The sequence below is a fragment of the Myotis nattereri genome (genome assembly GCF_964212035.1).
Source record: "Myotis nattereri genome assembly, chromosome: 1".
NCBI lineage: Eukaryota > Metazoa > Chordata > Mammalia > Chiroptera > Vespertilionidae > Myotis > Myotis nattereri.
In genome coordinates, this window is record NC_138075.1 from 120,693,100 (window position 1) to 120,720,557 (window position 27,458).

Here is a 27,458-nt window from a genome sequence, read left to right on the forward strand (position 1 = left end):
ACGCGATTTCACGTGCTGGGCCTCTCGTAATACAAAAATAGAGACTTAACTATGTGATAATACATCTGCAACAAGTGAGTTTAGTGAATGCCACTTTCTTCTTGGACTACTATTTGTTTATTTTCCTAACTTTATAAAGGCCTAAAGGCCTTATTTCTCAAAGAAAGCAGCCCTAGCTGGTTTTGCTCAGTGGTTAGAGTGTTGGCTCCTGAAGGGTCTCCGCTTCCATTCCAGGTCAGGGCACATGCTTGGGTTGTGGGCTTGATCCCCAGTGAGGGGGTGTGCAGGAGGCAGCCAATCAGTGATTCTCTCTCATTGTTGTTTCTATCTCTCTCTCACTCCTTCTCCCTTCCATTTAAACTTAAATGTGGAAATACTGAATTCTTTAAAAATAATTCAGTCCATAGATGAAGGTATACTGAACTCACTTCTCACTGAGTTCAATATCTGAAGAAAATAACTCTGAGACAATATAGGGAATAGTGAGTTCTAAATATTACAGTATCAAATGAAGTCTCTTCCCAGTTATGTACCAAATTAGTTACAGGACCTTGCAACTGTAGTATGTAACATAAAATTTCGCATTCATGGACAATAAGGGAAGGACTTTAGATCTAAATCATAAATATATATTTTAAATGCCTGATAATTTAATGAAAAAGTAGTTACATACTGATTCCAAATTCATTTTGTAAATATATAGCATTAGTCTACCAATGTAATTAAAACACGGGAATTCCCAGTAGAAAAAAAATTCCAACTGCAAAATAAGCTGCTATTTAAATTAAAAAATGATAAGGAAATCAAGAAATGAGAAACACATTCCACAACAGGACACAAAAATTCAGTTTACTTCTATGAACTGCTGAAATAAAACACCCTTTTTCATTAAAGTTACTAGAACACTGGCTCTCTTTTGATTACACCAGTGGTCGGCAAACTGTGGCTCGTGAGCCACACGCGGCTCTTTGGCCCCTTGAGTGTGGCTCTTCCACAAAATACCGACTTCTGCGCACGGGCCACGAAGTTTCAATCGTACTGTACGTGCGCGCCCGCATGTGGTATTTTGTGGGAGAGCCACACTCAAGGGGCCAAAGAGTCGCATATGCCTCGCAAGCCGCAGTTTGCCGACCACTAGATTACACAATCTATATTTACCTAAATTATTGTGGTTCTAGCTCATTTAAGTGAAAATAATATTAATTTTAAATATTTACTTTAAAAATTATTTACTTGTAATAGCTGTATATAAACATGGTTCAGATTGAAATCAAAGGAAAATAAAATTAAAAAGACTGACAACATTAACTGTTAATAAGTATGTAAAAAAAACTGGAACTCTCATACATTGCTTCTGGGAGTGCAAAATTGCACAAGCAATTTACTAGTAAAAGTTAAATGTACATCAACCCTATAATCAAGCAATTTTACTCTTAAATTTTTGTCTAAAATAAAAAAGATAGGACTCCCTAAAATCCTAGAATAGAGTCACAGAGATCTCAGAAATCAAGGTGGGATCACTGTTTAAAACTTAGAGTTTACTGAGGTAATCTAAAAAAATTTGTCAAATTGCTATGCTGAAAAATAGATGGCTAGGACTCTAATTCTAACACTATTGTTTTAAGAAGACTTCTAAGAGGGCTGGGAAAACTATGGCATGAAATCCTAAGTTTCTACAAAATAATGGAATAACAAAACATAATAGTAAGGTAGCAGCTAAATGGAGTTTATCCATAAATTAGAGGAAATTGGCACTGAATTTAAAATGAAAGCAGGAATATCAGCTATAGGTCAATTGCCAAAGAGCAGTGATCCAGAAAAGAGCTAAGGAACAAGAAATGTTGAGATAAATCTTAGATAGGTAAACGAAAAACTGATGCTGGGGAAACAGACTTTATACATATTAATTTAGGTGCTCTAGATTAGAGCTGGGGTTGTGTTCTCTCTCTCCACCCCCATCCCAAACCAACGTCAAGCAAAGTAAGATATGTAAACTTTTCCATTGTCTTTTAAATGTATTTAAACATTTTTAAAATTAGAAAATTGCTTTAAAGGTTTGTTTTTTTTCAAAGATGATATTAGGGCTTTAGACTATACACTACAGATTAGCATTCAAATATCAACTTAAAACATAAAATACATCATTCTATTCCCCTGGGGAGTTGTAGACAGAGAGGAAGTCAATGATTCTTGGCTGTAAACTCCACTTTCACTATAAGAGCTGATGTTTGGAGAGGAAGAGCGAGATGGGGAGTCCATAGTCAAGTCGAGCTTAATTGCAGAATCAGGGCTTTCAAGATCCGAAGTACTGCCATTCAGTTTTGCTCTTTTCTTAGCTGCACTGTTACGAAGGGACCTAAGAGAGCTCTGCATCTGAGAAAAAATAAAAGCAATCAACTTCACAAAATAATTATATAACTAAAAGTTATCCTTAGATTTTAAAATCCATTACTGTATCTATTTTTCCCCATTAACTATATCTAGCTACTCACTCTTCTTTAATCCACTAGTAACAAGATGGATGCTAACATATCTGCACATAGTATTTTTTTAATATATATTTATTGATTTCAGAGAGGAAGGGAAAGGGAGAGAGAGATAGTAATATCAATGATGAGAGAGAATCATTGATTGGCTGCGACCTGCACAACACCCATCAGGGATTGAGCCCGCAGCTGGGGCATGTGCCCTTGGCTGGAATCGAACCTGGGACTCTTCCGTCTGCAGGCTGATGCTCTATCCACTGAGCCAAACCAGCCAGGGCTGCACATAGTATAAATATAGATTTCATCACTTAGGTATTTATAAATAACCCACTATTTTATAAACCCTGTAAGAGAAGGATCTTATTATTTACCATGGTATTTCCAGCACTGGGCACAAAGATTAATAAATGAATCACTGAATTAGATGGTAGACAGCGGAGTGGGTTAAAGTCACAGAGATCCAGCTAATCTTAAGTCAATTGTGTGCTTATGTGACTATTTAGATGTTCTATGAGGTTAGCAAAAAGTAATCCATTTTTTAAAATTTAAAGTTCACATCCAGCCTGCCAGTGTTAGAATTCAGAAAATAATAGACCATTTTATTTAACGTCTGAAGCCAAGTATTTCTAGAAATGCAGAGTAGAAATCATTATCTGAAACTAATACATTAAGGTTGGGAATAGAAATCTGAACAAATTAAGGAACACAGAAATATACATAACTGTGCTTTGTTTATATTTTGATTATAACAATTATAATGGTTGATTCAATAGGATGCCACTTCCTTAGTAAATCTTTGAAAGATTCAATATCTAAAAAGAGTAGTATCTTCTTACATTTACTAATAATTATATATTAAAAATTACCCTTTCAATTATCCACTGAAAGAAAAAGGCCTATTTTACGTTACTGTAAAATCAATACAAAATGTATAATCAGATGAAATTTATAAATTATGTAGGTAAATGCCTTTTCTATAAAAGTTTGTTTTCTTAAATAAATCCCCTTCCAAGTACCACTGAAATAAAAAAAACCAGGAAAGATTTTTACAAGTAGTTAGAATTTGGAATGACTAACTCATTAAGAACCAATTTTGGCACTTTATTAGTTTTACACATGCTTAATGCTAAAGAAATGCTTTGAAAATAAATATGCATCAATATTTATTTTATTGAGCAAGTGATCTGTGCATGATGCTTACAGCTTTAAAATCAGCTAAAAAAGACCCCATAATATCAACATCTAGTGTTTCAGTTTACATATTTAATGTAAAACACTTTTTAAACCTAAAATCAGGCAAACAAATGATAAAAAGAAAGCATTTATAAAAGCTGTGCTCTGAATCCAAACTAATATAACAGCCACATTCTTTATCTGGCATATTAATATGTACAGAGTTATCATATTGACAATACATTTGTATAATTTAAATGGAATAACCTAGCATTCAAAGATGAGTATCCAATATGATCTTAATTTCATAAAGATAAGTAATGATGCACATATATGGACAAGGGACATGCTCAAGAATGAAGAGGAAACTATATTATGTTTCACTTATTTAAAAATAAAAACAAATATGACAAACTGTTTATTTGGGAGGGGTTAGTGCAAGAGTATATAGCTATATTATTCTTATTTTTAATTTAAAAAGTAATAATATATGCATAAAGGGAATACTTAAAGGAAAACACATTAGTGTTAACAGTTAATTATTCTGGGCATTAGGATTTGGTGTGATGAATTTTCTTCCTAGTACTTCACTAAAATTTCCACGTTTTCTATAATGAACATGAAATATTTTTATAAGCAAGAAAACATGTTATGGGATAAAAACTACTTGATTTTTCCTTAGATAAAACTATTATATTATAGAAAATCACAAACATTTAAAAAATTAAAAATGGTATTTGGTTCTAACCTCTTCTTGATCCAAATCTTTGTCCTTGATATTTAATTCTGAAAGATCAATTTTAACACTATCATTTTCACTTTTCCAAATATCATTAGGCTCTTTCTTTTTGGGTCCCACTGTGCTTAAATCGGTTTTATCAGGCAAAAGGCTGATTCCCCTTGGTATGGGAGGAACAGGCTTGGTCCCATTCAGGCCTCGTCGGGAAGATGATGATCTTGCTAAGGCAGGTGTGAGTTGAACTGGAGGTTTTTCTTGAGAATTTTCTCCTGCATGAAAAAATGCATATTTTACTTTTTTAAAAAATGTTCAGAGAAGTGGAAGTTTAAATCACAAATGCCTGGAATACAGTGTTTTAAAATTAAAAAGCACAATATCTTTTATTAGAAATATATTACTACTTAAAATGAGATAAAAGGATCATTGTCTCCTAAACAAATATAACAAAAATGAGCCACTTCATCCAGCTGGTGTAGCTCAGTGGTTGAGCGTTGACAAATAAACCAGGAGGTCACTGTTTGATTCTTGGTCAGAGCACATGCCCAGATTTCAGGCTCAATCCCTAGTAGGGAGTGTTGAGGAGGCAGCCGATCAATGATCTTTCAGGCATTATTGAAATCAGTAAAAACATATTTTAAAAAATTATAAAAAAATGAGCCAACAGATATATTTAAACATGATTTATTTATAAAAATAAAAATATGACATACCAAGTTAAATTTCTATCTTCATATACATCACCATGGCCAGTATTTGTATAGTAAAGTCCATAATAAGGTAGAAGAGCTACTTTTTTTGCTTGATTTAATTACATAAGCAACATTTGAAGGACTACCATATGCAAAACAGAAATACTGGTCACTGGGGAGAACAAGTGGAATGCCTCAGCTTTCAATAATATTTGATCTTGTAGGAAAAACAAATTCAGAAAGAAATTAATACAAGGAAATGAAGGTTTAGTGCTAACAGAAAGTGATAAAATTCACTATAAGTTAAAGTGACCTTATATTTATAAACTGGAACATTAGCATTGTGGGATAATTTAAAGGTGAAATATCTTACCTCAGGCGCTGCGGATAGGAAAGCCTGTGGGATAAGGGGGTTGCCTTTAACAGACATTTTATTTTGAGACTGAATCTGTCTTGAATAAACTTATATGCTAATTTCATAATTAAAAGAATATTTTAATTCTCATCTGAGGACATGTTTAGACAGAGGAAGGGGGAAAGAGAGAAACATGGATGTGAGAGAAAAACACTGATCGGCTGCCTTCTGTATGTACCCCAACTGGGGATCGAACCACCAACCCAGGTATATGTCCTAACTGGTAATCAATTGGCAACCATTGATGCATAGGATGATGCTGAACCAACTGAGCCATTCTGGCCAGGCAAGAAAAAAATATTTTGTTAAAAATAAATAGAAAACCCATTAAAATAATTTTAACATATCCTATATAACAAAAGGCTAATATGCAAATTGACTGAATGGCAGAACGGCTGGTTGCTATGATGCTCACTGACCACCAGGGGGCAGATGCTCAATGCAGGAGCTTCCCCCTGGTGGTCTGTGCACTCCCACAGTGGGAGCACTGCTCAGCCAGCCAGAAGCTTGGCTCAAGGCTGGCAAGTGCAGTGGCAGTGGCAGGAGCCTCTTCTGCCTCCACAGCAGCATTAAGGATGTCTGACTTACTGCTTAGGTCTGCGGGGAGCGGGCCTAAGCCGTCAGTTGGAAATCCCCTGAGCGCTCCTGAACTGCGAGAGGGAGCAGGCTGGGCTGAGGGACTCCCCCTCTCCCTCTCCAGTGCACAAATCCCGAGCACTGGGTCTCTAGTATTAAATATTCAATAAATGTTGAATGATGAATAGATACTATAGTGAACATGAATGACATTTTATATTTGTAAAGCTAAAATTTTTAGTAGCTTCTCAGGCTGTTCATGTTCATGTCCATTATAAAGCATTATTGTTTACCTAGTTCTGAAAAGGATTTTGAAGTGGCAATAGAAGAAAAAAAGCAATTCAAAATTTCAACTGAATTTTATATTACACATTTGATCTAATTAACATATGCTTATTTTCTTAGATATTTACTAATGCACAGAAAAATGTAATTTACAAGCTTTTAAAGATCTAACAACATAATTTTAAAATATAATCAAACATACAAATAAATTTGAAAAAATATTAATTTTTACCATCATTTCTTCCTGTTGAGCCAGATGATTTTTGGCTGACAAGCTTTTTTTGAGGACTTGGCTTTGATAGTCCTTCAAAGCTTTTAAGAGGCCAGGAATTTGAGAAATTAACAGAATTATCTTGAGACTTCTTTGGGCTAGTTCGAGATGAGAGAGGATAGGAAGGAAGGATGAAGGCTCCTGGGCTTGGATTTGGACCAGAGTATGATGAAATACATTCCATTTGGTTACCAAATGTTGGCTGTGTCTTACTGCCAAAATTTAGGCTAGCATACACTATAATAAAACAAACAAAAAAATGTTATTCCCACTAAACTTTGAAACCAATGAAATAAACAAAAATAAATGAGACAGGATACACACACACACACACACACACACACACACACACACACACACCTTCTAAGAGTTTTCAGATTTTTGCTTTTCACATTAAGGTTTTTATTCCATCTGGCATTTATATTTTTGTACAGTGTGCGGTAAAGATCTAATTAACATTTTTCTATATAGATAATGCAATTTTTCCAGTGCCACTTTTTGAGCTAACCATTCTTTCCCTTTTATCTATAAATCTATATATTATTTGAGTCTATTCTTAGATGCTTCTTATTGGTTCCATTAATCTATTTATGTATACCTATTACAATATATTATTTGTAATCGACCTGATAGGAAAAATTCCCTTCCATTTTGGTTTACTTTAGAATTATCTAGGCCAGGGGTGGGCAACCCCTGGCACGCATGCCAAACATGGCACGCCAGTAATTTTTTTTTTTTTAGTATATTTTATTGATTTCTTACAGAGAGGAAGGGAGAGGGATAGAGAGTTAGAAACATCGATGAGAGAGAAACATCGATCAGCTGCTTCCTGCACACTCCCTACTGGGTATGTGCCTGCAACCAAGGTACATGCCCTTGACCGGAATCGAACCTGGGACCCTCGAGTCCGCAGGCCGATGCTCTATCCATTGAGCCAAACCGGTTAGGGCATGCCAGTAACTTTTGCTGGCATGCAAAACCCTCTCTTATAATCTTCCATTTACAACTTTTGTGAACATTTGAACGACTTAAATGTTAAATTACAAGGAACTGGCAAGACACTTGATGTTACGTTTGGTTACATAAAGGCTTTTGAAAAGAAACTGTAAGGCTTTAAGAGGGATGTGGACGGTTAGAGATTTAGATATTTCCCAAATCTTAAGAGGCACATTGAAGACCTCCCAGAAGATGACAGAACAGACTGTCAAAGCCTTCAAAAGCTGTTTTTAAGAATCATCGAGTCAACGATTGAGCAGTTCTTCTCAAGATTTGTGAAATTCAGAGAACTGGAAGAGACAGCAAAATTCATGAGGTTTCCAGATAGCATGAAACTGGAGGAACTAAACTTACAAATGTTTTCATGGATAGACATGGCTGACTTTGAAATGCAGTTGATTAAATTTCAGAGTAGCTCAATTTGGAAGCCGAAACTTATTGACCTTAGAGTTGAGTTGGAAAACATTGAAAAAAAGCGATTAGAGACAGGAGTACCAGAGAGAAGTGTCAAAAACGAACTACTGAGGACTTAGAATGCCATTCCAGAAAATTTTTCCTGTTTAAAACACTTTGCAACAGCATTGCTCTCCATGTTTTCATCCACATACGCTTGTGAATCTTTGTTCTCAGTGATGAATTTTGTTAAGTCTCCTAATAGGAGTAGCCTGACGGATGAAAGTAGTAGCTCGTGCATATCTCTGAAGGTCATGAAATATAAACCTGATGTAAAATCTCTGTCATCAGTGATGCAGCAGCAAAAGTCCCACTGATAATATCAAACACAGTCATAAAGTTTTCTGTCGGACTATCAGTGTACATGTATACATTAAAAAATAAATGTATTTTTCATCATCATATACTGTGTTTTTGTCGCTTGAATGAATTTTATTATTTCTTCAAGGTTCTTCACATACATACACCTTAAGAGATATCAAGTAGGCGTAACATGTTCTCAAAAAATTAGGGTTGGCACGCAGAAGAATTTTGAGTCAGAGATTTTTCTGGTTTTGGCACGCACTCACAAAAAGGTTGCCCATCCCTGATCTAGGCCATTCTTGACCCTCCATTCTGTCATATGAATTTCAGGATCAGCTTGTCAGTCTCCATAAAAGATTCTGTTGGGACTTTGGTTGAAATGACATTTAATTTACAGATTAATCTGGGAATAAGTGTCATTTTCCTGCTATTGAGTCTCCCTGTTTAAAAATATAGGATCTTTTAGCCCTGGCCATGTAACTCAGTTGGTTATAGCATTGTCCTAAACACCAAAAGGCTGTGTTGATAGGAGGAAACCAATCAATGTATCTCTATCACATTGATGTTTCTCTCTCAAAAAAAAAAATCAATAAGAATATATCCTTGGGTGAGGATTAAAAAATACATATTTATTTATTTACATAAATTTATTTACATGTACTAATATATTTATGTAAATAAGTATACCTATTTATATATGGGATCTTTTAGTTTATTCAGATTTTCTTTCACGTCTCTCAAAAAAGTATTTTAGCTATTACAATAAAGGACATGCAAATCTTTGTTAGATATCCATATATTTACAAATTTTGTTCTATAATTTCTTAAAAACTACATTTTTCTAAAAGTTGCTGGTATTCAGGAACTTTATTTAGCTTAACATTCTAACATTATACCTGGCAAACTTGCTAAATTATTTAATATTTTAATAGTTTTCTGTATATCCTTTTAATAGTCTATGTAATCTAATAATGATTATAATAATAATGGTGACTATAATGATAATAATGATGAGCTAATGTTTATTGAGCTCTTACTATATGCCATGTGGTATTCTAAACACTTTCCATGTATTAACTAATTTAATCCTTACAACAATCCTGTGGGAATAGGTATTAGTCTTATTTTACAGATTAAAAAAATGTACAAAGGGGATAATAAGTAAATAACTAAAGGTCATACATTAGGAAATTATAAAACTGAGATATCAACCCAGGCATTTTGGCTCCCAAGCTTGTGCTCTAAACCATTACACTGTACCATGTATTATTTGTAACAATGCCAATTTTTGTTTCTTCCTCCTCAAATTTTATATTTTTAATTTTGAGCTAGGTATTCCCTAGATAGATAACGACTCCCAAATTTTTAGGACTGATTTTCCCTTACACTCCAGACTCAGCATCAAAATGCCACTTGACATCTCTGAAGAGACAGATGTCCCAAACATTGCATATCTATAACAAAAACTCTTGATTTCCCAGTCAAATCTGTTTCTCCTCATCTTCCTCCTCTTGGTAAACAGTAGCTCTATTCTTCAAGTTGCTCAGACCAACAGTGTTGGACTCATCCTTGACTCTTCTCTTCAACTTTAGATTTAATCCATTAACAAATCTCATTGGCTCCAAATTAGTGATACACAATGATCACTAAATCTGGAAACTTGGGTGAATACAGAATAAATGGCTTGTTCATATTACATTACTATATATGTAAAATAAAATTACTAATGTTTCTAAACTTTACAACCATGAGGGTATCAGAATCTAACCATTTTTCATCACTTTCATTGCTTCCTCTAAAACAAGCCATACCATCATGTCTTACCTTTACTATTGCCATCACTTCCTAACTCATCTGCTTTGTATCCACCCCCACTCCTGCCAAGGCTAATCTCTACGCGGCAGCTCTGATCCTGTAAAAAGGCAGCCAGATAATGCTATTTCTCTTCTCAAAAACCTCCAATGACTTCCCAACCCACTCAGAATATAATCCCAAATCCTTACCATGCCCTACAAGGCCAAATGTTATCGCCTATAATTATTCTCCCCACTGATCATTCCACTGAGTTCCTTGCTATTTATTCCTCCAACAAGGCCAAATATGACCCTACTTCATAGCATTTGTACTTAGTTGTTCTCTCTGACTGGAATGTTCTTTCTCCAAATATCCATGTGGTTCACAGCTTCATTTCATTTAAGTTTGTTTAAATGTTATCACTTCAGAGAGGCCTTTCCTATCACATTCTATCCCCTCATGCTGTCTTATTTTTCTTCTTAGCACTTACTTTCATTCTTATTATCTTCTCCTCTACTAGATTTTGATCTTTAGATCCTAGAACAGTGTCTGGTCTCAATAAATATTAAAGGGATTAATAATAAATGCTCACTAGCAGTAGTTCACTGAGCATTTGTGTCTGTTCTTGACTTTAAAGTCAATTCTAATATTTTACCACTAAGTATATTTGCTATTGGTATTAACAGGTATCTGTTCAGGTTAAGAAAATTATTTTTAGTTATGGGTTTATAAGTATGCATGGATGTTGATTTTTCATCAATTGCTTTTACTACATCTATTGATACAATTATATAGTTTTTCTCTTGTTATATGTGATAAGGTTCAACTACAGGTTTTTCTGAAAACACCTACTTAGGCATAATATGTAACATACAAATTTAAAAAACACATCGATAGCCAATATGTAGATCTGGTTTGCTAGTACTTTATTTAGGACTTTAACTTTCATAAAAGTGAAACTGGATCACCATTTATTTTGCTTTATTCACTGACCTTACCTGGTCATGGTATTAAGGTTATATTTATTTCATAAAATGAATTAGGGAGCCTTCTTTCTTCCTTAATTCTTTTAGTTTGTCTAAGATAGGGTTTACCTCTGCCTTGAAGGTTTCACAGAATACAAGGAAAACCATCTGTACCTGGGATATTTTGTTTCTGTGGTTAAAATTTTAATTAAAAATTCCTTTAATGATTATACATCTGTTCAGTTTTTATATTTCTGAGATAACTGTGACAAAGTTATTGTGTTGTTCAAATATTATGTATCATCTAATTCCAAAATTCTTTATCCTATTCAAATTTTCTACTAACATTTGTAGATTTGTTAATTTTTTTCCTTGTAATTTTGTCAAATTACATATGTAGACACTCACACATACATGTACACACACACACTTTTTAAAAAGTCTTATCTGCTTAGTGAACTATTCTTTTTTCATTATGATGATCCTCTTTAGCCCTAAAAGTGTTTTTAGCTTTAGTGTGTATATTTTCCTTAATATCAATATTTTATACTTGCTTTGAGTATTTGTCTAGTATAGCAGTTACTTCCTTATCACAGGGGATAGGTTCCAAGACCCCCCCAGTGGATGCTTGAAACCCTGGATATTATCAAACACTATATATACTATGTTTTTCCTGTACATACTATCTAGAATAAAGTTTAATTTATAAATTAGGCAGACTAAGAAATTAACAATAACTACTAATAAAAAGAACATTAGGAATAGAGATGGAGAACAATTATAACAATGTACTGTAATAAAAGTTACATGAATTGAATGTGGTCTCTCTCTCAAACATCCTATTGTACTGTACTCAACTTTTCACTTAAAGAAAGCAATTTACGGCTTCTCTAAGGCATATCTGAATTGCCAGCATCACCTCTCTTGTGCTTTGGGACCACTATTAAGTAATATATGGATTACTTGAATACAAGCCCTGCAATGCCACAACAGTTGATCTGGGTAGTGTATAACAGAGTGGATACATTGGACACAGAAATGATTCATGTCCTCAGTGGGACAAGTGAGAGAGAGATTTCATTGCACTACTCAGAACAGTACGTAGTTTAAAACTTATAAATCATTTATTTCTGGGTAAAATAAATAAATTTATTATTTCCATTTAGTATTTCTGGATCTAGGTTAACTGTGAGGTAACTGAAACCGTAGAAATCACAACTGTGAATAAGAGGGGACTACTGCATGTTTTGCATGCTTTACTTTCTCCAATTCTATTCTGATCTATTTTGGGTGTAACTTAGCTTTTAAATTTTAAAAATCTAATCATCTCTGTTATTTAAATGTCCACTCTGTCCATTTATCTTTATAGCAACTGCTGATATGGTTTACTTCAACCATCTTATTTTGTGCTTCTTCTTTATTACGTTTTTTCTTACCTTTTATTGACTTTTTCGTTTTACTCCTCAGCTAATATAAAAGTCTACTTGTACTTTTTAGGGGTTCCCTTAAATTTTCCTTCAATATTTTTTTGGAATACTTTCCATGACAAAAGACCTAGCTTATGTATACTAACAAATACAACATTCTTCTGAAGACTTAAGCAATATATATTATTTACTTTTAATTCATATTTGACAAGGTTAGAACCTCTGCTACTACCTAAATCTTATTTGGGTGGAAAATGGGCTACAGTGGTCAAAATTTATATACGAATGAAAACTTTATTTCCTGATTTCAATTAAGTGCTCTATTAATAGATTCTGATGCTTCCATGCCAGGGTATAATTATATATTTCTTTTTTAAGAGATTTAAATATAAGGTATTCCCCATTAATGTGTACATACACTTTTAATAATTATAAAGGCAATTTTATAAAAACACATTTCATTTTCAAAATTTAGTGATCAGCTGTTAAAGTGTGTATAATTTTGGGAAGGACACTCTGTATATTTCTTACAAAGAAATCAAACATCAGATTTCTTTATACACAGAGAGAGGCCCAATGTTTGCAACAAAAGAAACCAACACGTCCAACATTTAGCGTGGTTCACTGCAGCATTTAAAATTGGGATGGGAACTTCTAGATGATTTGGCATTTGGCATTCATACTCCAGGCCCTTCAGAAATACCATGGAGAATGTTAGCTGAGAAGGTGGTGGGCTTGACAAAATTTTTAATGTATAACTTACTAATAAGTTAAATCTTGACTTTTTAAAAAAATCTTTATTGTTGAGATGTCCCTCTTTTTCACCCTCATTGCCCCCTTCCACCTGGTTCCCACCCCACCCCAGGCCTTCTCAATCCCATTATCTGTACCCCTATGTAATGCATATATGCACATAAAATCTTTGTTTAATCTCTTCACGCACCTCCACCGCCCTTCCCTCTGAGAATCATTTCATTTCCATGCCTCTGATTCTATTTTATTCACCATTTTATTCTGTTCATTAGATTTCTTATTTGTTTATTTTGATTTTTAGATTCAATTATTGATAGGTATGTATTTGTTGCCATTTTGTTGTTCATATTTTGATCTTTTTCTTCTCCTTAAAGAATACCTTTCCATATTTCATATAATACTGATTTGGTGGTGATGAACTCCTTTAACCTTTTCTTGTCTGTGAAGCTCTTTATCTGACCTTCAATTCTAAATGACTAGAGGCCTGATGCATGAAGATTCGTGCAAGAATAGGCCTTCCTTCCCCTGGCTGCCAGCACCGGCTTCCCTCTGGCACCTGGGACCTGGGCCTTCGCTCTGGCCGCCACCTCCCACCTTTGCTTTGGGCCGGAGCCACATCCCGCCCACTCCGGGCCAGCTCCATAGCCACTGCCCAGAGGCTGGCCATGAGCAGCTGGCAGGGGCTTGTGGGAGGCTTGGCTTCCTTTGTCACTGGGGCGACAAAAGAAGCCAAGTGTCCCGCCCAAAGGAAGCCAAGGGTCCTGCTCGCTCTGGCTGGTTCCAGCTGGCACCACCATCTTTGTGGCTATGGGCACCACTATCTTTGTGGCAGAGTGATGGTTAATTTGCAAATTACCCTTTTATTGGTATAGACTAGTGGCCCATTGCACCTGGTGTAGTAGGTGTGTTGTAGGGCCCAGTGGCTAAGCCTCCCAGTCACCTGAACTGAGCACTGTAGGTGCACCCCTTTGTGGGCTGTGAGCACAGTCTTGTTGTAGTTGAGACTTGATTGCTGTTGGTGTCACTGGGAGGAATTGACCTCGAGGCCAATTGGCTGTGAGGACAAGCTGCGACTACAATGGGAGAGCTGCTATGCAGGAGACACCCTTTTAGAGCAGTACTTGCTTCAGTGGAGCTTTGGCGCTCACTGAATCTGCCCCTTGAGTGTGTCGCTTATGGATGTGTAGAGGTGTAATCTGGTATGGTCTGACACTGACCACTGGGTACACTGGCTCTTGGGTCTCCAGGGAGGTGCAAAGTCAGTCACTGCCTAGGGCCACCCACTAGGAGCTACAGAGAGATCTGCAGATTCCTCCTCTTTGTATCGGGTTTGGAAGTGCCCAGATGAGGCCCAGCTATGAAGCAAGGCAGGCTGCTTCTGGTGCCAGGTCTTGGGCCCTTTACCCTCTGTACACCATAAGTGTCTATAGACGCAAGCAGCGGACCTTCCCCACACAATACGTGTGTCTACAGTTGCAAAAATACTAGCAATATTACACTTGGTGATTTCCAGTTACAAGTAATCATGCAATTAATTAAAAAACATAAATTAGCACAACCTGAGAAAAGAAAATGTTATACCACCGACTTGCCATCCAGATTATACAAACGACATTTTTTGGGGGAATATCTGCTGATTAGAAAATAAAACCGAAAAAGGAACCAAGAAGGTGGCATAGGTTAACGCGGGAGTTTGCTGCCTCGAACAACCACTTCAAAAATACAACTAAAAGATGGAACGGACATCACCCAGAACCACAGGAAATCTGGCTAAGTGGAAGTCCTACAACTAGGAGGAAAGAGAAATGCATACCGAGACTCAGAGGAGGCGCAGTGCTGAAGTCAAATACTAAGGTGCGGAGTGCATGCAGAGCGGGCTGGTGGCTGAGGGCGCGGTTGGCGTTTTCAATCGGGAGGGAGTCGCAGACTCTGAGCTCCAGATCTGGGCGAGTCTTTAGGGACCCAGACTCAAACGGGAGAAGGGGGACTGTCTGGCTTCGGTCGGAGCTCGAAGGCAGCTTTCTCTCCGAGGTTTGCAGCGGTTGCTGGGACTCAAGAGAGGCAGAGCCCCTGGGGACAGGACTGAGAGCAGCCATAACTGCTTGCTCCGGCCCACCCTGTTGATCCCGTGCGACCCGCCCCGCCCAAGCCCTGCACAGAGGCATTTGCGGGATAGCCTCAGGCAAAGGTTAGATTAGCACCTCCCTGGAGGACAGAAGTTCTCTCACTGCAGACCTGGCTGATTCTCACAGCCAGTAAGCCTGGAGGTCAAATCCCCGCCAGTATTACCTACAACAATCTAGGCTTAACTATAACAAGACTGCGCATAAAGACCACTAGGGGTTGCACCAAGAAAGCATAAAAAATGCGGAGACAAAGAAACTGGACGCAGATGTCAGAAATGGAAGATATAGAGCTCAAAACCACACTTTTAAGGTCTTTCAATAATCTTCTAAAAACTGCTGATAAATGTAGTGAGATCCTCAAGATATCTAATGAGACCCTCGATATTGTGATAAAGAACCAACTAGAAATTAAGCATACACTGACTGAAATAAAGAATATTATACAGACACCCAACAGCAGACCAGAGGAGCGCAAGAATCAAGTCAAAGAATTGAAATGTGAAGAAGCAAAAAACACCCAACTGGAAAAGCAAAATGAAAACAGAATCCGAAAATATGAAGATAGTGTAAGGAGCCTCTGGGACAGTTTGAAGCGTACCAACATCAGAATTATAGGGGTGCCAGAAGATGAGCGAGAGCAAGATATTGAAAACCTATTTGAAGAAATAATGACAGAAAACTTCCCCCACCTGGTGAAAGAAATGGACTTACAGGTCCAAGAAGCGCAGAGAACCCTAAACAAAAGGAATCCAAAGAGGACCACACCAAGACACATCATAATTAAAATGTCAAGAGCAAAAGACAAAGAGAGAATCTTAAAAGCAGCAAGAGAAAGAAACCCAGTTACCTACAAGGGAATACTCATACGACTGTCAGCTGATTTCTCAACAGAAACTTTGCAGGCCAGGAGGGAGTGGCAAGAAATATTCAAAGTGATGAATACCAAGAACCTACAACCAAGATTACTTTATCCAGCAAAGCTATCATTCAGAATTGAAGGTCAGATAAAGAGCTTCACAGATAAGAAAAAGCTAAAGGAGTTCATCACCACCAAACCAGTATTATATGAAATACTGAAAGGTATCCTTTAAGAAGAGGAAGAGGAAGAAAAAGGTAAAGATACAAACTATGAACAACAAATATGCATCTATCAACAAATGAATCTAAGAATCAAGTGAATAAATAATCTGATGTACAGAATGAACTGGTGATTATAATAGGATCAGGGACATAGAAAGGGAATGGACTGACTATTCTTGGGGGGGAAAGGGGTGTGGGAGATGTGGGAAGAGACTGGACAAAAATCGTGCACCTATGGATGAGGACAGTGGGTGGGGAGTGAGGGTGGAGGGTGGGGCGGGAACTGGGAGCAGGGGAGTTATGGGGGGAAAAAGAGGAACAAATGTAATAATCTGAACAATAAAGATTTAATTAAAAAAAATAAAAAAGAAAAAGAAAATAAAACCTACGTGGAAAAGGTGTTTGGTACGCTCTTCTACTAGTATTGGTACAAAATAGCAAAAAGAAACCAAATACTTTTATAAACAATGTAATGTTCCGTTATGTGTTGTACTGTGTTTTGAACTTTATCATACACTAAGACAATTTTAATAATAACTAAGTGTAAATAATACTCCCCCCCCCATTGTGTATGTGCTACATAAAAATAATTAAAAATGTCCTTTAGAAGAATTAAAAAAAAAAAATGTTTTCCCTAAGTGGCAGCCCTGACCAACTTTAAAATAATTTTTCGTGAGAATTTTCAACTGAAAATATTCAAGAACACCTGAATTGTAATATATTTATTTTTATAATATCCATTGCAAATTGATTTTTTAAATTCAATTCAAAATATTGTAGTGTGTGGGGATGGTTTCCGCTTTGGACGCGTGGCAGTTAACTGGTTAATTGATAGGTTTGGAGCTCCCTGACCCAGCTGCAGCTTGTTTGACAGATTTTAGCCTGAGCAAGAACAGGCCATTCATATGCAAAAGCTGCTGCACATAGCTTGGGTGGGGTTGTAAATTGGATGAGGCAGGGTCTTAGGGAATCACCAGGGTGGAGCAAACAGAAATGGTGCCAGTCAGCTGTAACCGGTTTGGCTCAGTGGATAGAGTGTTGGCCTGCGGACTGAAAGGTCCCAGGTTCGATTCTGGTCAAGGGCATGTACCTTGGTTGTGGGCACATCCCCAGTAGGAGGTGTGCAGGAGGCGGCAGATTGATATTTCTCTCTCACCAATGTTTCTAACTCTTTATCTCTCTCCCTTCCCCTCTGTAAAAAATCAATAAAATATATATTAAAAAAAAAGAAAGAAATGGCACCAGTCAGCCTTGGAACCTACTGGGAGGTCCCAGCATAGGAACAATGATCCTTGCAAGCAACTCTGTCTGAGAGAAAGCTGCCCCTGAGTACTTGCCCCAATGCTAGACAATCCAGTTCCTTCTCATATGTGTCTGGGTCCCCCAGAGCCTTGTCCTGGTGCTGGAGCTCAGAGGAAGCAGGACCTTGTAAGTTCTGTTTGTGGTGTTGGCCTTTTAAGAGGAACAGCTGGGTTTCCAGCAGCCTCAGTGTCACTGAGCCCCAAGTTGCACTGGTTTTTACAGCCCATAGCTACAGGGACTTCTCTTCCCAGCTCTGGGGCCTTGGACCGGGTTTCTGGTGTGGGGCTGGAACCCCTTGCTCCTCATGGGTGGCTTCCACAGAGACGATCTCTCTCCCGGTTAAAAAAAATGATACACATGGTTGCCGGACCAGCCCATTCTGCACTTCCTCACCTCCTACCAGTCTCAGTGTGCTTTATTTACTTCTCTAGTTGTAGGATTTCCATTCAGCCAGCTTCCAGGTGTTTCTGGATGATGGTTGTTCTGTATTTTAGTTATGGTTGTGGGAGCCGGTATTTACCTATGCTGCCACCTTGGTTCCTCTCTAAATCTTGACTTTAGAAGAACATGGTATCTCTTTAGCCACTGCTCTATAATAGGTATTCTGAGAGGTTATAGAAAATTAGATGCACTACAAAGATCTGATTAAGCACTGAGAGTGAAGGTAGCCTTCAAAGGTAATGTAACCATTTAGGGATATCCTAAACAGGAACAGGCCAAGCAACAGAGAATCCTCTCCGTGTCTATTAATTATGAGTCCCGCCCTGACCGGTTTGGCTCAGTGGATAGAGAGAGCATTGGCCTGCGGACTCAAGGGTCCCGGGTTCAATTCCAGTCAAGGGCAAGTACCTTGGTTGCGGGCACATCCCCAATGGGAAGTGTGTAGGAGGCAGTTGATCAATGTTTCTAACTCCCTATCCCTCTCCCTTCCTCTCTGTATAAAATCAATAAAATTTATTTTTAAAAAAAATTTTGAGTCCCAAAGGCATCTAGCCAAGATTTAGGAAATACCTATATTATTAAGAAAGATAAATTATTTTATTGGGAAGAACACCACAAAGGAAAACTTTATGGAATTACATGGCCCTTTGGAGTGGATGGAGGAAAAGGTAGTTAAAATATAAGTGTTATATTAACTAAATCCTCTTTACTAATTTCAAATGAGAATTACTTTTCACCACCAAATACAGAAAGAGGTACATACATCAGTATCATTCAAAAAAATTTAGTAAGTGTACAACAAAAATGAAAATATCCCAGAAATATTTGATTTGTTCCTACCTCTAAATAATACTTGATAAAGCTATTAATTAGCATGGAAGAAAAAAAAAACATTTTCAAATCCAAAATCCATATGACTGACAGCCTCAAATCTTCCTTTTGTTCTATATCTTTCAGACATATAAGAGATCTGAAATGAAAGCTAGTCAGGAAGTTATGGTTCCTAACAGGGAATATAATAAATTCTAAATAGCCTCAAAATTTAAAACTGTTATGGAAAATAACTCTCTTCTGCTAACACAGTACTCCTTAATGAATAATGTTACGTTCAATTACTTGGTATTAAAATGCTCATCTCCACCATGAGTAGAAACTCTAATTTTAATCAGTGACTATAATAATAAAAGCGTAATATGCTAATTAGACCGGACATCCTTCCAGAGGAAGCTGGGGCTTTGAGGGAAGCCTGGGTCCCACGTGCCAGAGGGAAGCCGGTGCCGGTAGCTTGGGGAAGAAAGGCCTACTCTTGCACGATTTTCGTGCATTGGGCCAGCCTCTAGTATTTATATGAAGATTATGGTATTTATCATTTTGGGGTAACAGCTATTTAAATGTGTTGAAAATTTTTACTAAAATATAACTTTTTTGATGAGTTATGATTATACAAAATAACATACAAGCTAGGTTTGAAAACCCCACACAACATTTATATATCATTTGTATTTAAATAAATTTGGAATTGAAACCTTTATCTTGATAACTGTTAGTTGTCCCCAGGTATTGTAAGTCAGAATCCACACTTCCAGTTTTACCACATATCTGTGAAAATCCAAGTTGTCCACATTTCCCAGAAAGATTTGTCTGATGAGTTCCAGTAGTGCCTTTGGAAGGAAGAATAAAAATATAATAAAAGTTAGCTTTATTTCATGAATAAATCTAATTTCATAAATGGTATCATTTGTGTGGAAGTAAATATAAAAATACATGGAAAGTGATCATGGCAGGCAAGAAAGGCATAAAGCTTTTGCTACTGGCAGAGCTGATTAGCAGCAGGGATTAAAGGACAGAAAATAGACAGGTAAAGTACAGAGAAAAGCATATTGAAAAATGCAGACAAAGGCAGTTTCTTCCTACATGCTCCCTTCTCTTACCATGGAATGTTCCTTCAGACCTGGCTTTCCTTCTTCCTAGTATTTGTAGTATACACTCAACCCAAAAAATTTCTACTGCAAAACACGTCTACCTTCTTTCCTAACATATAACACAGCATTCACATAGCTTCTAATCTTATCCAGGTATACTTCCCAGATTGCTTTCCCTCTCCTGTGGCTAGTTAAGGTTAATTTTGGGCAGAGGAATAAGTCTGAATTAAAGAAGGTAATAATGGCCTCTCTGGCATTCATTTATCTATAATAATAAAAGTATAATATGCTAATTAGACTGGACGTCCTTCCGGACGACCTTCTGGATGAAGCCAGGGCTTCGAGGGAAGCTGGTGCCAGCAGCTGGGGGAAGGAAGGCCTACTCTTGCATGAATTTCATGCATCAGGCCTCTAGTTTATATATAAAATCAGCTGATCACTTGCAGTTCTGAAACTATTTAAAAAATTCTCTTCTTATAATTTCAAGTTCCTTTATCCTTCAGGTACTGGACATCTTCTAGGTTAATTCTCACAGTCATGCTTTTGTTATTCTCCCTACCTGCAGTAGTCCCTTTTGCCTCACTGCCAATCACAGACCCTTTGTTCTTTTTTTTTTTTTTACATATATTTTATTGATTTTTTAACAGAGAGGTAGGGAGAGGGATAGAGAGTTAGTAACATCAATGAGAGAGAAACATTGACCAGCTGCCTCCTACACACTCCCCACTGGGGATGTGCCCGCAACCAAGGTACTTGCCCTTGACCAGAATCGAACCTGCGACCCTTGAGTCTGCAGGCTGACGCTCTATCCACTGAGCCAAACCAGTTAGGGCAACCCTTTGTTCTTTAAAGTCCAGCCTCTTTCTTGGTATTTTTATAAATCACTTCAATACCTATTATCTTTTCCTTTCTTGAATTCCTATATACTTATAATCTGTAACATCCAATCTAGAATTGGGTTATATGTTGTCTTATCATTCAGTTATTTAAAATCTGTACTACTAGGCCCTAGCAGGTTTGGCTCGTGAATAGAGCATTGGAATTTGGACTGAAGGATCCTGGGTTCAACTCTGGACAATGGCACATGCCTCAATTGCAGGCCTGAAAATAAACATTAAACTATACAATCATTATGACACTTCATTTTTATATGAAAATACCATGGAATACTACTTACTGCATAAAGATCTATAAATTCTACTAGGATAACAATGTTTTCTAAATATTGTGTCCAAACTCACAGTCAACAAATTTCAGTAACTGATATCATTTGGATACTAGATAAATGTTAACATCTATGACAAACTCCATCTTTACCTTATAAAATATTTTTCATTTCCAACTAATTTTGTTAACACATACATGATCATTTTTCTAATTAGTCAGGTGTTACGTTTTGGCATCTTTCTCTACTCCCCTAGTCATCAAATTTTCCTGATTATTCCTTTTATTCCATTTGTAAATAACTATCAACTAGCTTTTTTCCTTTACAATAACAACAACAACAAATCTCCAATAGGTCCCTATAGCTTACCAGTATGAGCAGCTTAGCTACAGGGATCCCTAAATCCAAATTTATCTTTGACCATCTACAGTGAATCTTGTCTTTACACAGCTCCCAGAATATCTCAAGCCTTTTCTTAATGTAAGCCTTTGAGCCCAGCTGGTGTGGCTCAGTGGTTGAGCATTGATCGACCCGAGAACTAAGAGGTCACTGGTTTGATTCCCAGTCAGGGCACATGCCGTTTGTGGACTTGATCCCCAGTAAGGGGTGTGCAAGAGGCAGCTGATGGATGATATTTCTCTCATCAATGTTTCTCTCTTTCTATCCCTCTCCCTTCCTCTCTCTCTTTCTTAAAATAAAAAAAAAAAATTCAATAATGTTAAGCCTTTGCACTTGTCATACTTTCCATCTAACTACTTGTATCGTATACATCCCAAAAAGATGAAATTCAAATACTATCTCCTCTTCAATGTCTTTTCTGACTGATATGCCCATGCCAATGCCAATGTACTCTGAACTACTATATTTACTTTCTGTAACACTTACTTAGGCAATTAAACATCTTTTTAGTTGCTCTAACCAAGAAAACCTTATGGTACTCTTGACTTTTCCCTCCCTCCCCTCCCTCCCTCCCTCCGTCCCTCTATACCAGGGGTGGGCTAACTTTTTGACTCGAGGGCCACAATGGGTTCTTAAACTGGACCGGAGGGCTGGAACAAAAGCATGGATGGAGTGTTTGTGTGAACTAATATAAATTCAAAGTAAACATCATTACATAAAAGGGTACGGTCTTTTTTTTATTTTTAGTTTTATTCATTTCAAACGGGCCGGATCCGGCCGGCGGGCCGTAGTTTGCCCACGGCTGCTCTATACCCAATCCATCAACAAATCCTATCAACTCTACCTTTGACATATAATCAGGATCTAATCACTTTAATTACATTCACTGCTACTCTGGTCAAAGCCCCCACCAATTCTAGCCTGGATTACTACAACAGGCTCCCTGTTTTCACCCTTGCCCTCCTTAAGTCTATTTTAAATATAATGTTCAAGCCCTAGCCGGTTTGGCTCAGTAGATAGAACATTGGTCTAGGGCGGTGATGGCAAACCTATGACACGCGTGTAAGAGGTGACACGCGAACTCATTTTTTTGGCTGATTTTTCTTTGTTAAATGGCATTTAAAAATATAAAATAAATATAAAAAATATAAATCTTTGTTTTACTATGGTTGCGAATATCAAAAAATTTCTATATGTGACACAGCACCAGAGTTAAGTTAGGGCTTTTCAAAATGCTGACACGCCGAGCTCAAAAGGTTCCCCATCACTGGTCTAGGGCTTGAAGGGTCCTGGGTTTGATTCTGGTCAAGTGCACATGCCCGGGCTGCAGGCTCAATCCCCAGTAGGGGGCGTGCAGGAAGCAGCCGATCAATGATTCTCTCATCATTGATGTTTCTCTCTCTCTCTCTTCCTCTCTGAAATCAATAAAAATATATTAAAACAAATAAACAATAAATAAATATAATGTTCAAAACAAAGCAAATGATGTTATTTCTTTCCTCAAAATATCCCTCATTCAGAGTAAATGTCAAGTTTATTCAATAGCCCATTAGGTCTTATAAATAAGAACACCTAATATTTCTTTTTTAAAAAGTATATTTTTATTGATTTCAGAGATGAAGGGAGAAGGAGAGAGAGAAACATCAATGATGAGAGAATCATTGATCAGCTGCCTCCTGCATGCCCCCTACTGGGGATTGAGTCCACAACCCGGGCATGTGCCCCCTACTGGGATTGAAACCAGCACCCTTTAGTCCAAAGGCCAACGCTCTATCCACTGAGACAAATGGACTAGGGTCCTAATATCTCTTGAATTTCATTTTCTCCTTCTCTTCCTCTTATTCATTTCATTCCAGACTTAACAGACTCTTTGATCTTTCTCAAACTTGTTCCATACTCTGCACTTACTGTTCCCTCTTCCTGGAATTATTTGCTCTTCTCTCTTGATATCTATGTAGTTTGTTTCAAGTATTTTTCTCTGACTATGGCCTTCTTTCAATACATTATTTAACACTAGAAAGACTGAAATTTAGTATATACCTATATTGCCCAAAAGCAGTCAAAATGACTGCATTGTGAAAGAATAATATCGGAGCACTCTTCACTTATGTTCCTTAGCTTTTCCAATAACTCACTTCTATTCGACATTTCTTTCATGAATTTAGGGCGCAAAAGAAATAAAATAAACAACTTATTAGAACAAGTATCACTGCATAAAGATTCGAATAACAAGTACTAGTTTAGCTTATTGAGCAACTGCAACTTATCAAGTATAGAGAATTTATCATGTACTTGTATGTTTCATGAGACGGTAATCGAAAAAAAATGAAAACTGTTATTTCAATACAGAGCCAAACTGGTCATATAAGAAATTTACTCAATTCAATAATAAGAGTCATTTGATTATTTAAAATTTCCCAAGCAGTCCAAATGACTGCTTTTGGGCAATATAGGTATAACACACACACACATATATATATATATATACCAGAAATGAAGGAGGGGAAGGTAACTACAATTATTAATAAACGCATTTATATGTTGTACAAAAAGTCACAAAATTCTAAGACATTGTGTCCTTATACACATAATTGTTTTTCTAATTGAAATTAAAAAGCAGTCAAAATGACTTCCTTGGGCAATCTAGTGTTAAAATAGGACTTCCTTCATATTCCTCTTCTCTGCTTATTTTTTTCCATAGCATTTATCACCATCTAATCTGTTTTACATTAATTTAATGTCTGCTTCATTCCAAACAGACTGCAAGATCTACTAGGCACAAAGCTTTTCCTCTTTGTTGACAGCTATATGCCCAGTACTTAGGAAAGTACCTGATACATAGGAGATACTCAATAATATTGACTTATATTAGGACTTAAAGGGTTTCAATGAGAAGCCCCTCCAGGGTCTTAAGAGACAATTTATGTCTAAGTGTCCACTCTTATCAGATCTTTAACAAATATTTATTGAATCTAAATTGCCTACTAGATTGTAAGTTCTATGAGCCCTTAAATAAACTATAAAGTTTAGAGACATATTTCACTTAGTTCAACATATCAATTATCTGCACCTATTACTTACCAGCAGCACATACAGGAAGTGAATCTGAGTTAAAATCCCGACTACTTTGAAATAAGTTTCTTGATACTCTTTTTCTGCTAAAACATAAATCATCATTGACTGACATTCCTTGGGAGGGCTTTAATTTTGACGAAGGGATGAAATCATATGCTGAAAACTATAGAAACAGAGTAAGTTAGCAAATTTGTGTTAAGGCTACTTGTGCAATAACTGAGATAATAATTTAGACCCAATTATAAAATTTAGATTAAAAGAAAAAATTATAAATTTATCAAATATACAATGATACAAGTAAACATCCATATTTAGTATGGTAAAATAACAGTATTTTTCATTTTATGATAGAAAAAACAAATTTTTCCCTCTTTTCTACTACTTCACCCCAAATCTTTTCTATATCTTACCTTCCTATAGTACAAATCTGACAGCTAGGAAAGAAAGACTGTAATAACAAAAAGAGTAAAATAGCAACTTGAATAGAGGAAAGAACCTTTTGTTGTTGTTGTCAATCCTCACCCAAGAATATTTTCCATAGTTTTTTTTTTTAGGGAGAGTGGAAGAGAGAGTGAAAGACAAAGAGAAACATTGATGTGAGAGAAACACATTGATTGGTTGCCACCAGCAAGAACCCCGACCAGGACCTGGGCTAGAGAGGAGGCTGCAACCAAGGTATGTGCCCTTGACTAGAATCAAACCTAGGACCCTTTGGTTTGCAGGCCAATGCTCTATCCACTGAGCCAAACAGGTTAGGGTGAGAAAAGTATATTTTTTATTCAGTGGCATAGCCTCTCATACTATGCCATCTGTGTTTCAACATTAGACAGCACATGACAGTTGAAGGTCACTGAACCACTCAACTATTATTACTGAAGCAAGTTTCTTCTTCCTAGTCTGCAGCCCACATGTAAATGAACACATGGTCATGGTTCCCTTAAAATATATTCTTTTTTTGTATTCCAATAAAATTGTATTTTTAGATACTTAAATTTCATATCATTTTCACCTGTCACAGAACATTATTCTTTTGACTTTTTTCAACTATTAAAAAAATGTAAAAACCATTCTAGCTCCCAGGCTTTACAAAAAAAAGGTGGTGGGCCAGATTTGGCGAGAGGCCGCAGTGTGCAGACTCCAGCTCTAGAAGGATAAACAGAGAGGTTAGTGACTAAAGCTAATGCCCACATATTAAGATCGACAGGCAGGGTCAAAAGTGTGAGTCTCTGATTCCATGCTGGCGGGTATGGTCAGGGAACTGAGAATTCATTATTTTTCTCATTCCAGTTACATACAGAAATGGTCTCTTGAGTTACAAGGCCAGGACACAGGACAGGCCCCAGGAAAAGGAGAAGGGGATGGAGACTGCGTAGTGCTGCAAGAAGTCGTCCTTAGCCCTGTGGAACATGGCAACCCAGCTAGGGCCAAGAAGACCGCTGTCCCCGCCCCTCTGGGTCAGCCGCTGCCAGCCATAGCCTCTCACAGGCCTACACCTTCCATCCTCTGGCCCAGGGAGCTGGTCGCAAGTCTAAAATATATTCTAAAGATAGATGGGTCTTTTATTTAAAACAAAGTATATAACACTTTATATATGTCTAGTACTTTACAGTTTCCAATTCCTTTTTCACATACCTCCTTTGATCCTTAAGGTACAAAAGTGCCAGGATAGACTTTTGAAGTTCTACCTAATCATAGTTAAAGAACTAAATGAGAACATGATCCAAGTGTTCAGAATTCTGCACCAATGACAACCTCAATTATTCTGGATCACTTCATATTCAACATGACTATAGAACATTTTAAAAATGGAGTGAACAGACAAGAAATTATACATACTGTCTATATATTTTCTTGAGGTTTACCAACACAATAAAATCTAGACATGTGGTATTCTATAAGCCTTCTCAGTAATACTTATCTGTAAACTTTGCCTCTTATCAAATAGTATTGAAATAAAACAAAATTAAAGTAATGTAGCTCTGGCTGGTGTGGCTCAATTCCCCATCGGGCACACACATTCTTCCCTCCCTTCCTCTCTCTCTACATATCCTCAGGTGAGGATTAAAAAAATTAAAGCAATGTCTATTTGAAAACTTTTTAGCTACTTGTCAATTAAACTATAAGACTATAAACTACTAAATATACCTTAGGGACTTGTTACTCCTCATCAAATTTTGCAAAAAACCTATGAACTCTTTCAAAAATTAACCCAGAAAAATACCAATGAGAAAAAAAACAATGCCTCAAAGGCCTGACTTTACTTTCTTGAAATCTCATAATTTCTATGACTGATTATATAGTAATCAGGATTAAAAGGACACAATGGAATAAAAATGAGGCCAATTACAGTCAACTTCTTATTAGGTACATTTGAAGACATACACAGTTGAAAGAGTAATTTAGAAAAAATAATCCAGTATGGAATACATTTTATATTAGATTTATTCTGTAATTAATTTCTGCTTAGAGAACAGAACATTCATATGTATGCCAGATACAACAGCCAGTGGTAGTGGTGGTGATGGGGATAAAGAGGGCAGTGGTCATAGTGGAAAATGTGTGTATGAGTATAAGATTTTCAAGAATCTAGAAGTCAGTCAGGAATTAAACTTTGCTATAGAAA

The 27,458-nt window shown here is 36.8% G+C and overlaps 1 protein-coding gene across 1 annotated transcript in view; it reads right to left on the reverse strand.

Moving 5' to 3' along the window:
• Positions 1 to 27,458, reverse strand: part of TOGARAM1 (TOG array regulator of axonemal microtubules 1) — a 130,668-nt gene that overhangs the window by 78,973 nt on the left and 24,237 nt on the right. The window contains exons 2-6 of the mRNA XM_081087302.1: positions 24,842 to 24,998; positions 19,801 to 19,935; positions 6,596 to 6,871; positions 4,408 to 4,667; positions 2,141 to 2,373 (exon numbers count right to left, since the gene is read on the reverse strand). Coding sequence (XP_080943428.1) covers positions 2,141 to 2,373; positions 4,408 to 4,667; positions 6,596 to 6,871; positions 19,801 to 19,935; positions 24,842 to 24,998 — 1,061 coding nt within the window. The remainder of the gene's footprint in view (positions 1 to 2,140; positions 2,374 to 4,407; positions 4,668 to 6,595; positions 6,872 to 19,800; positions 19,936 to 24,841; positions 24,999 to 27,458) is intronic.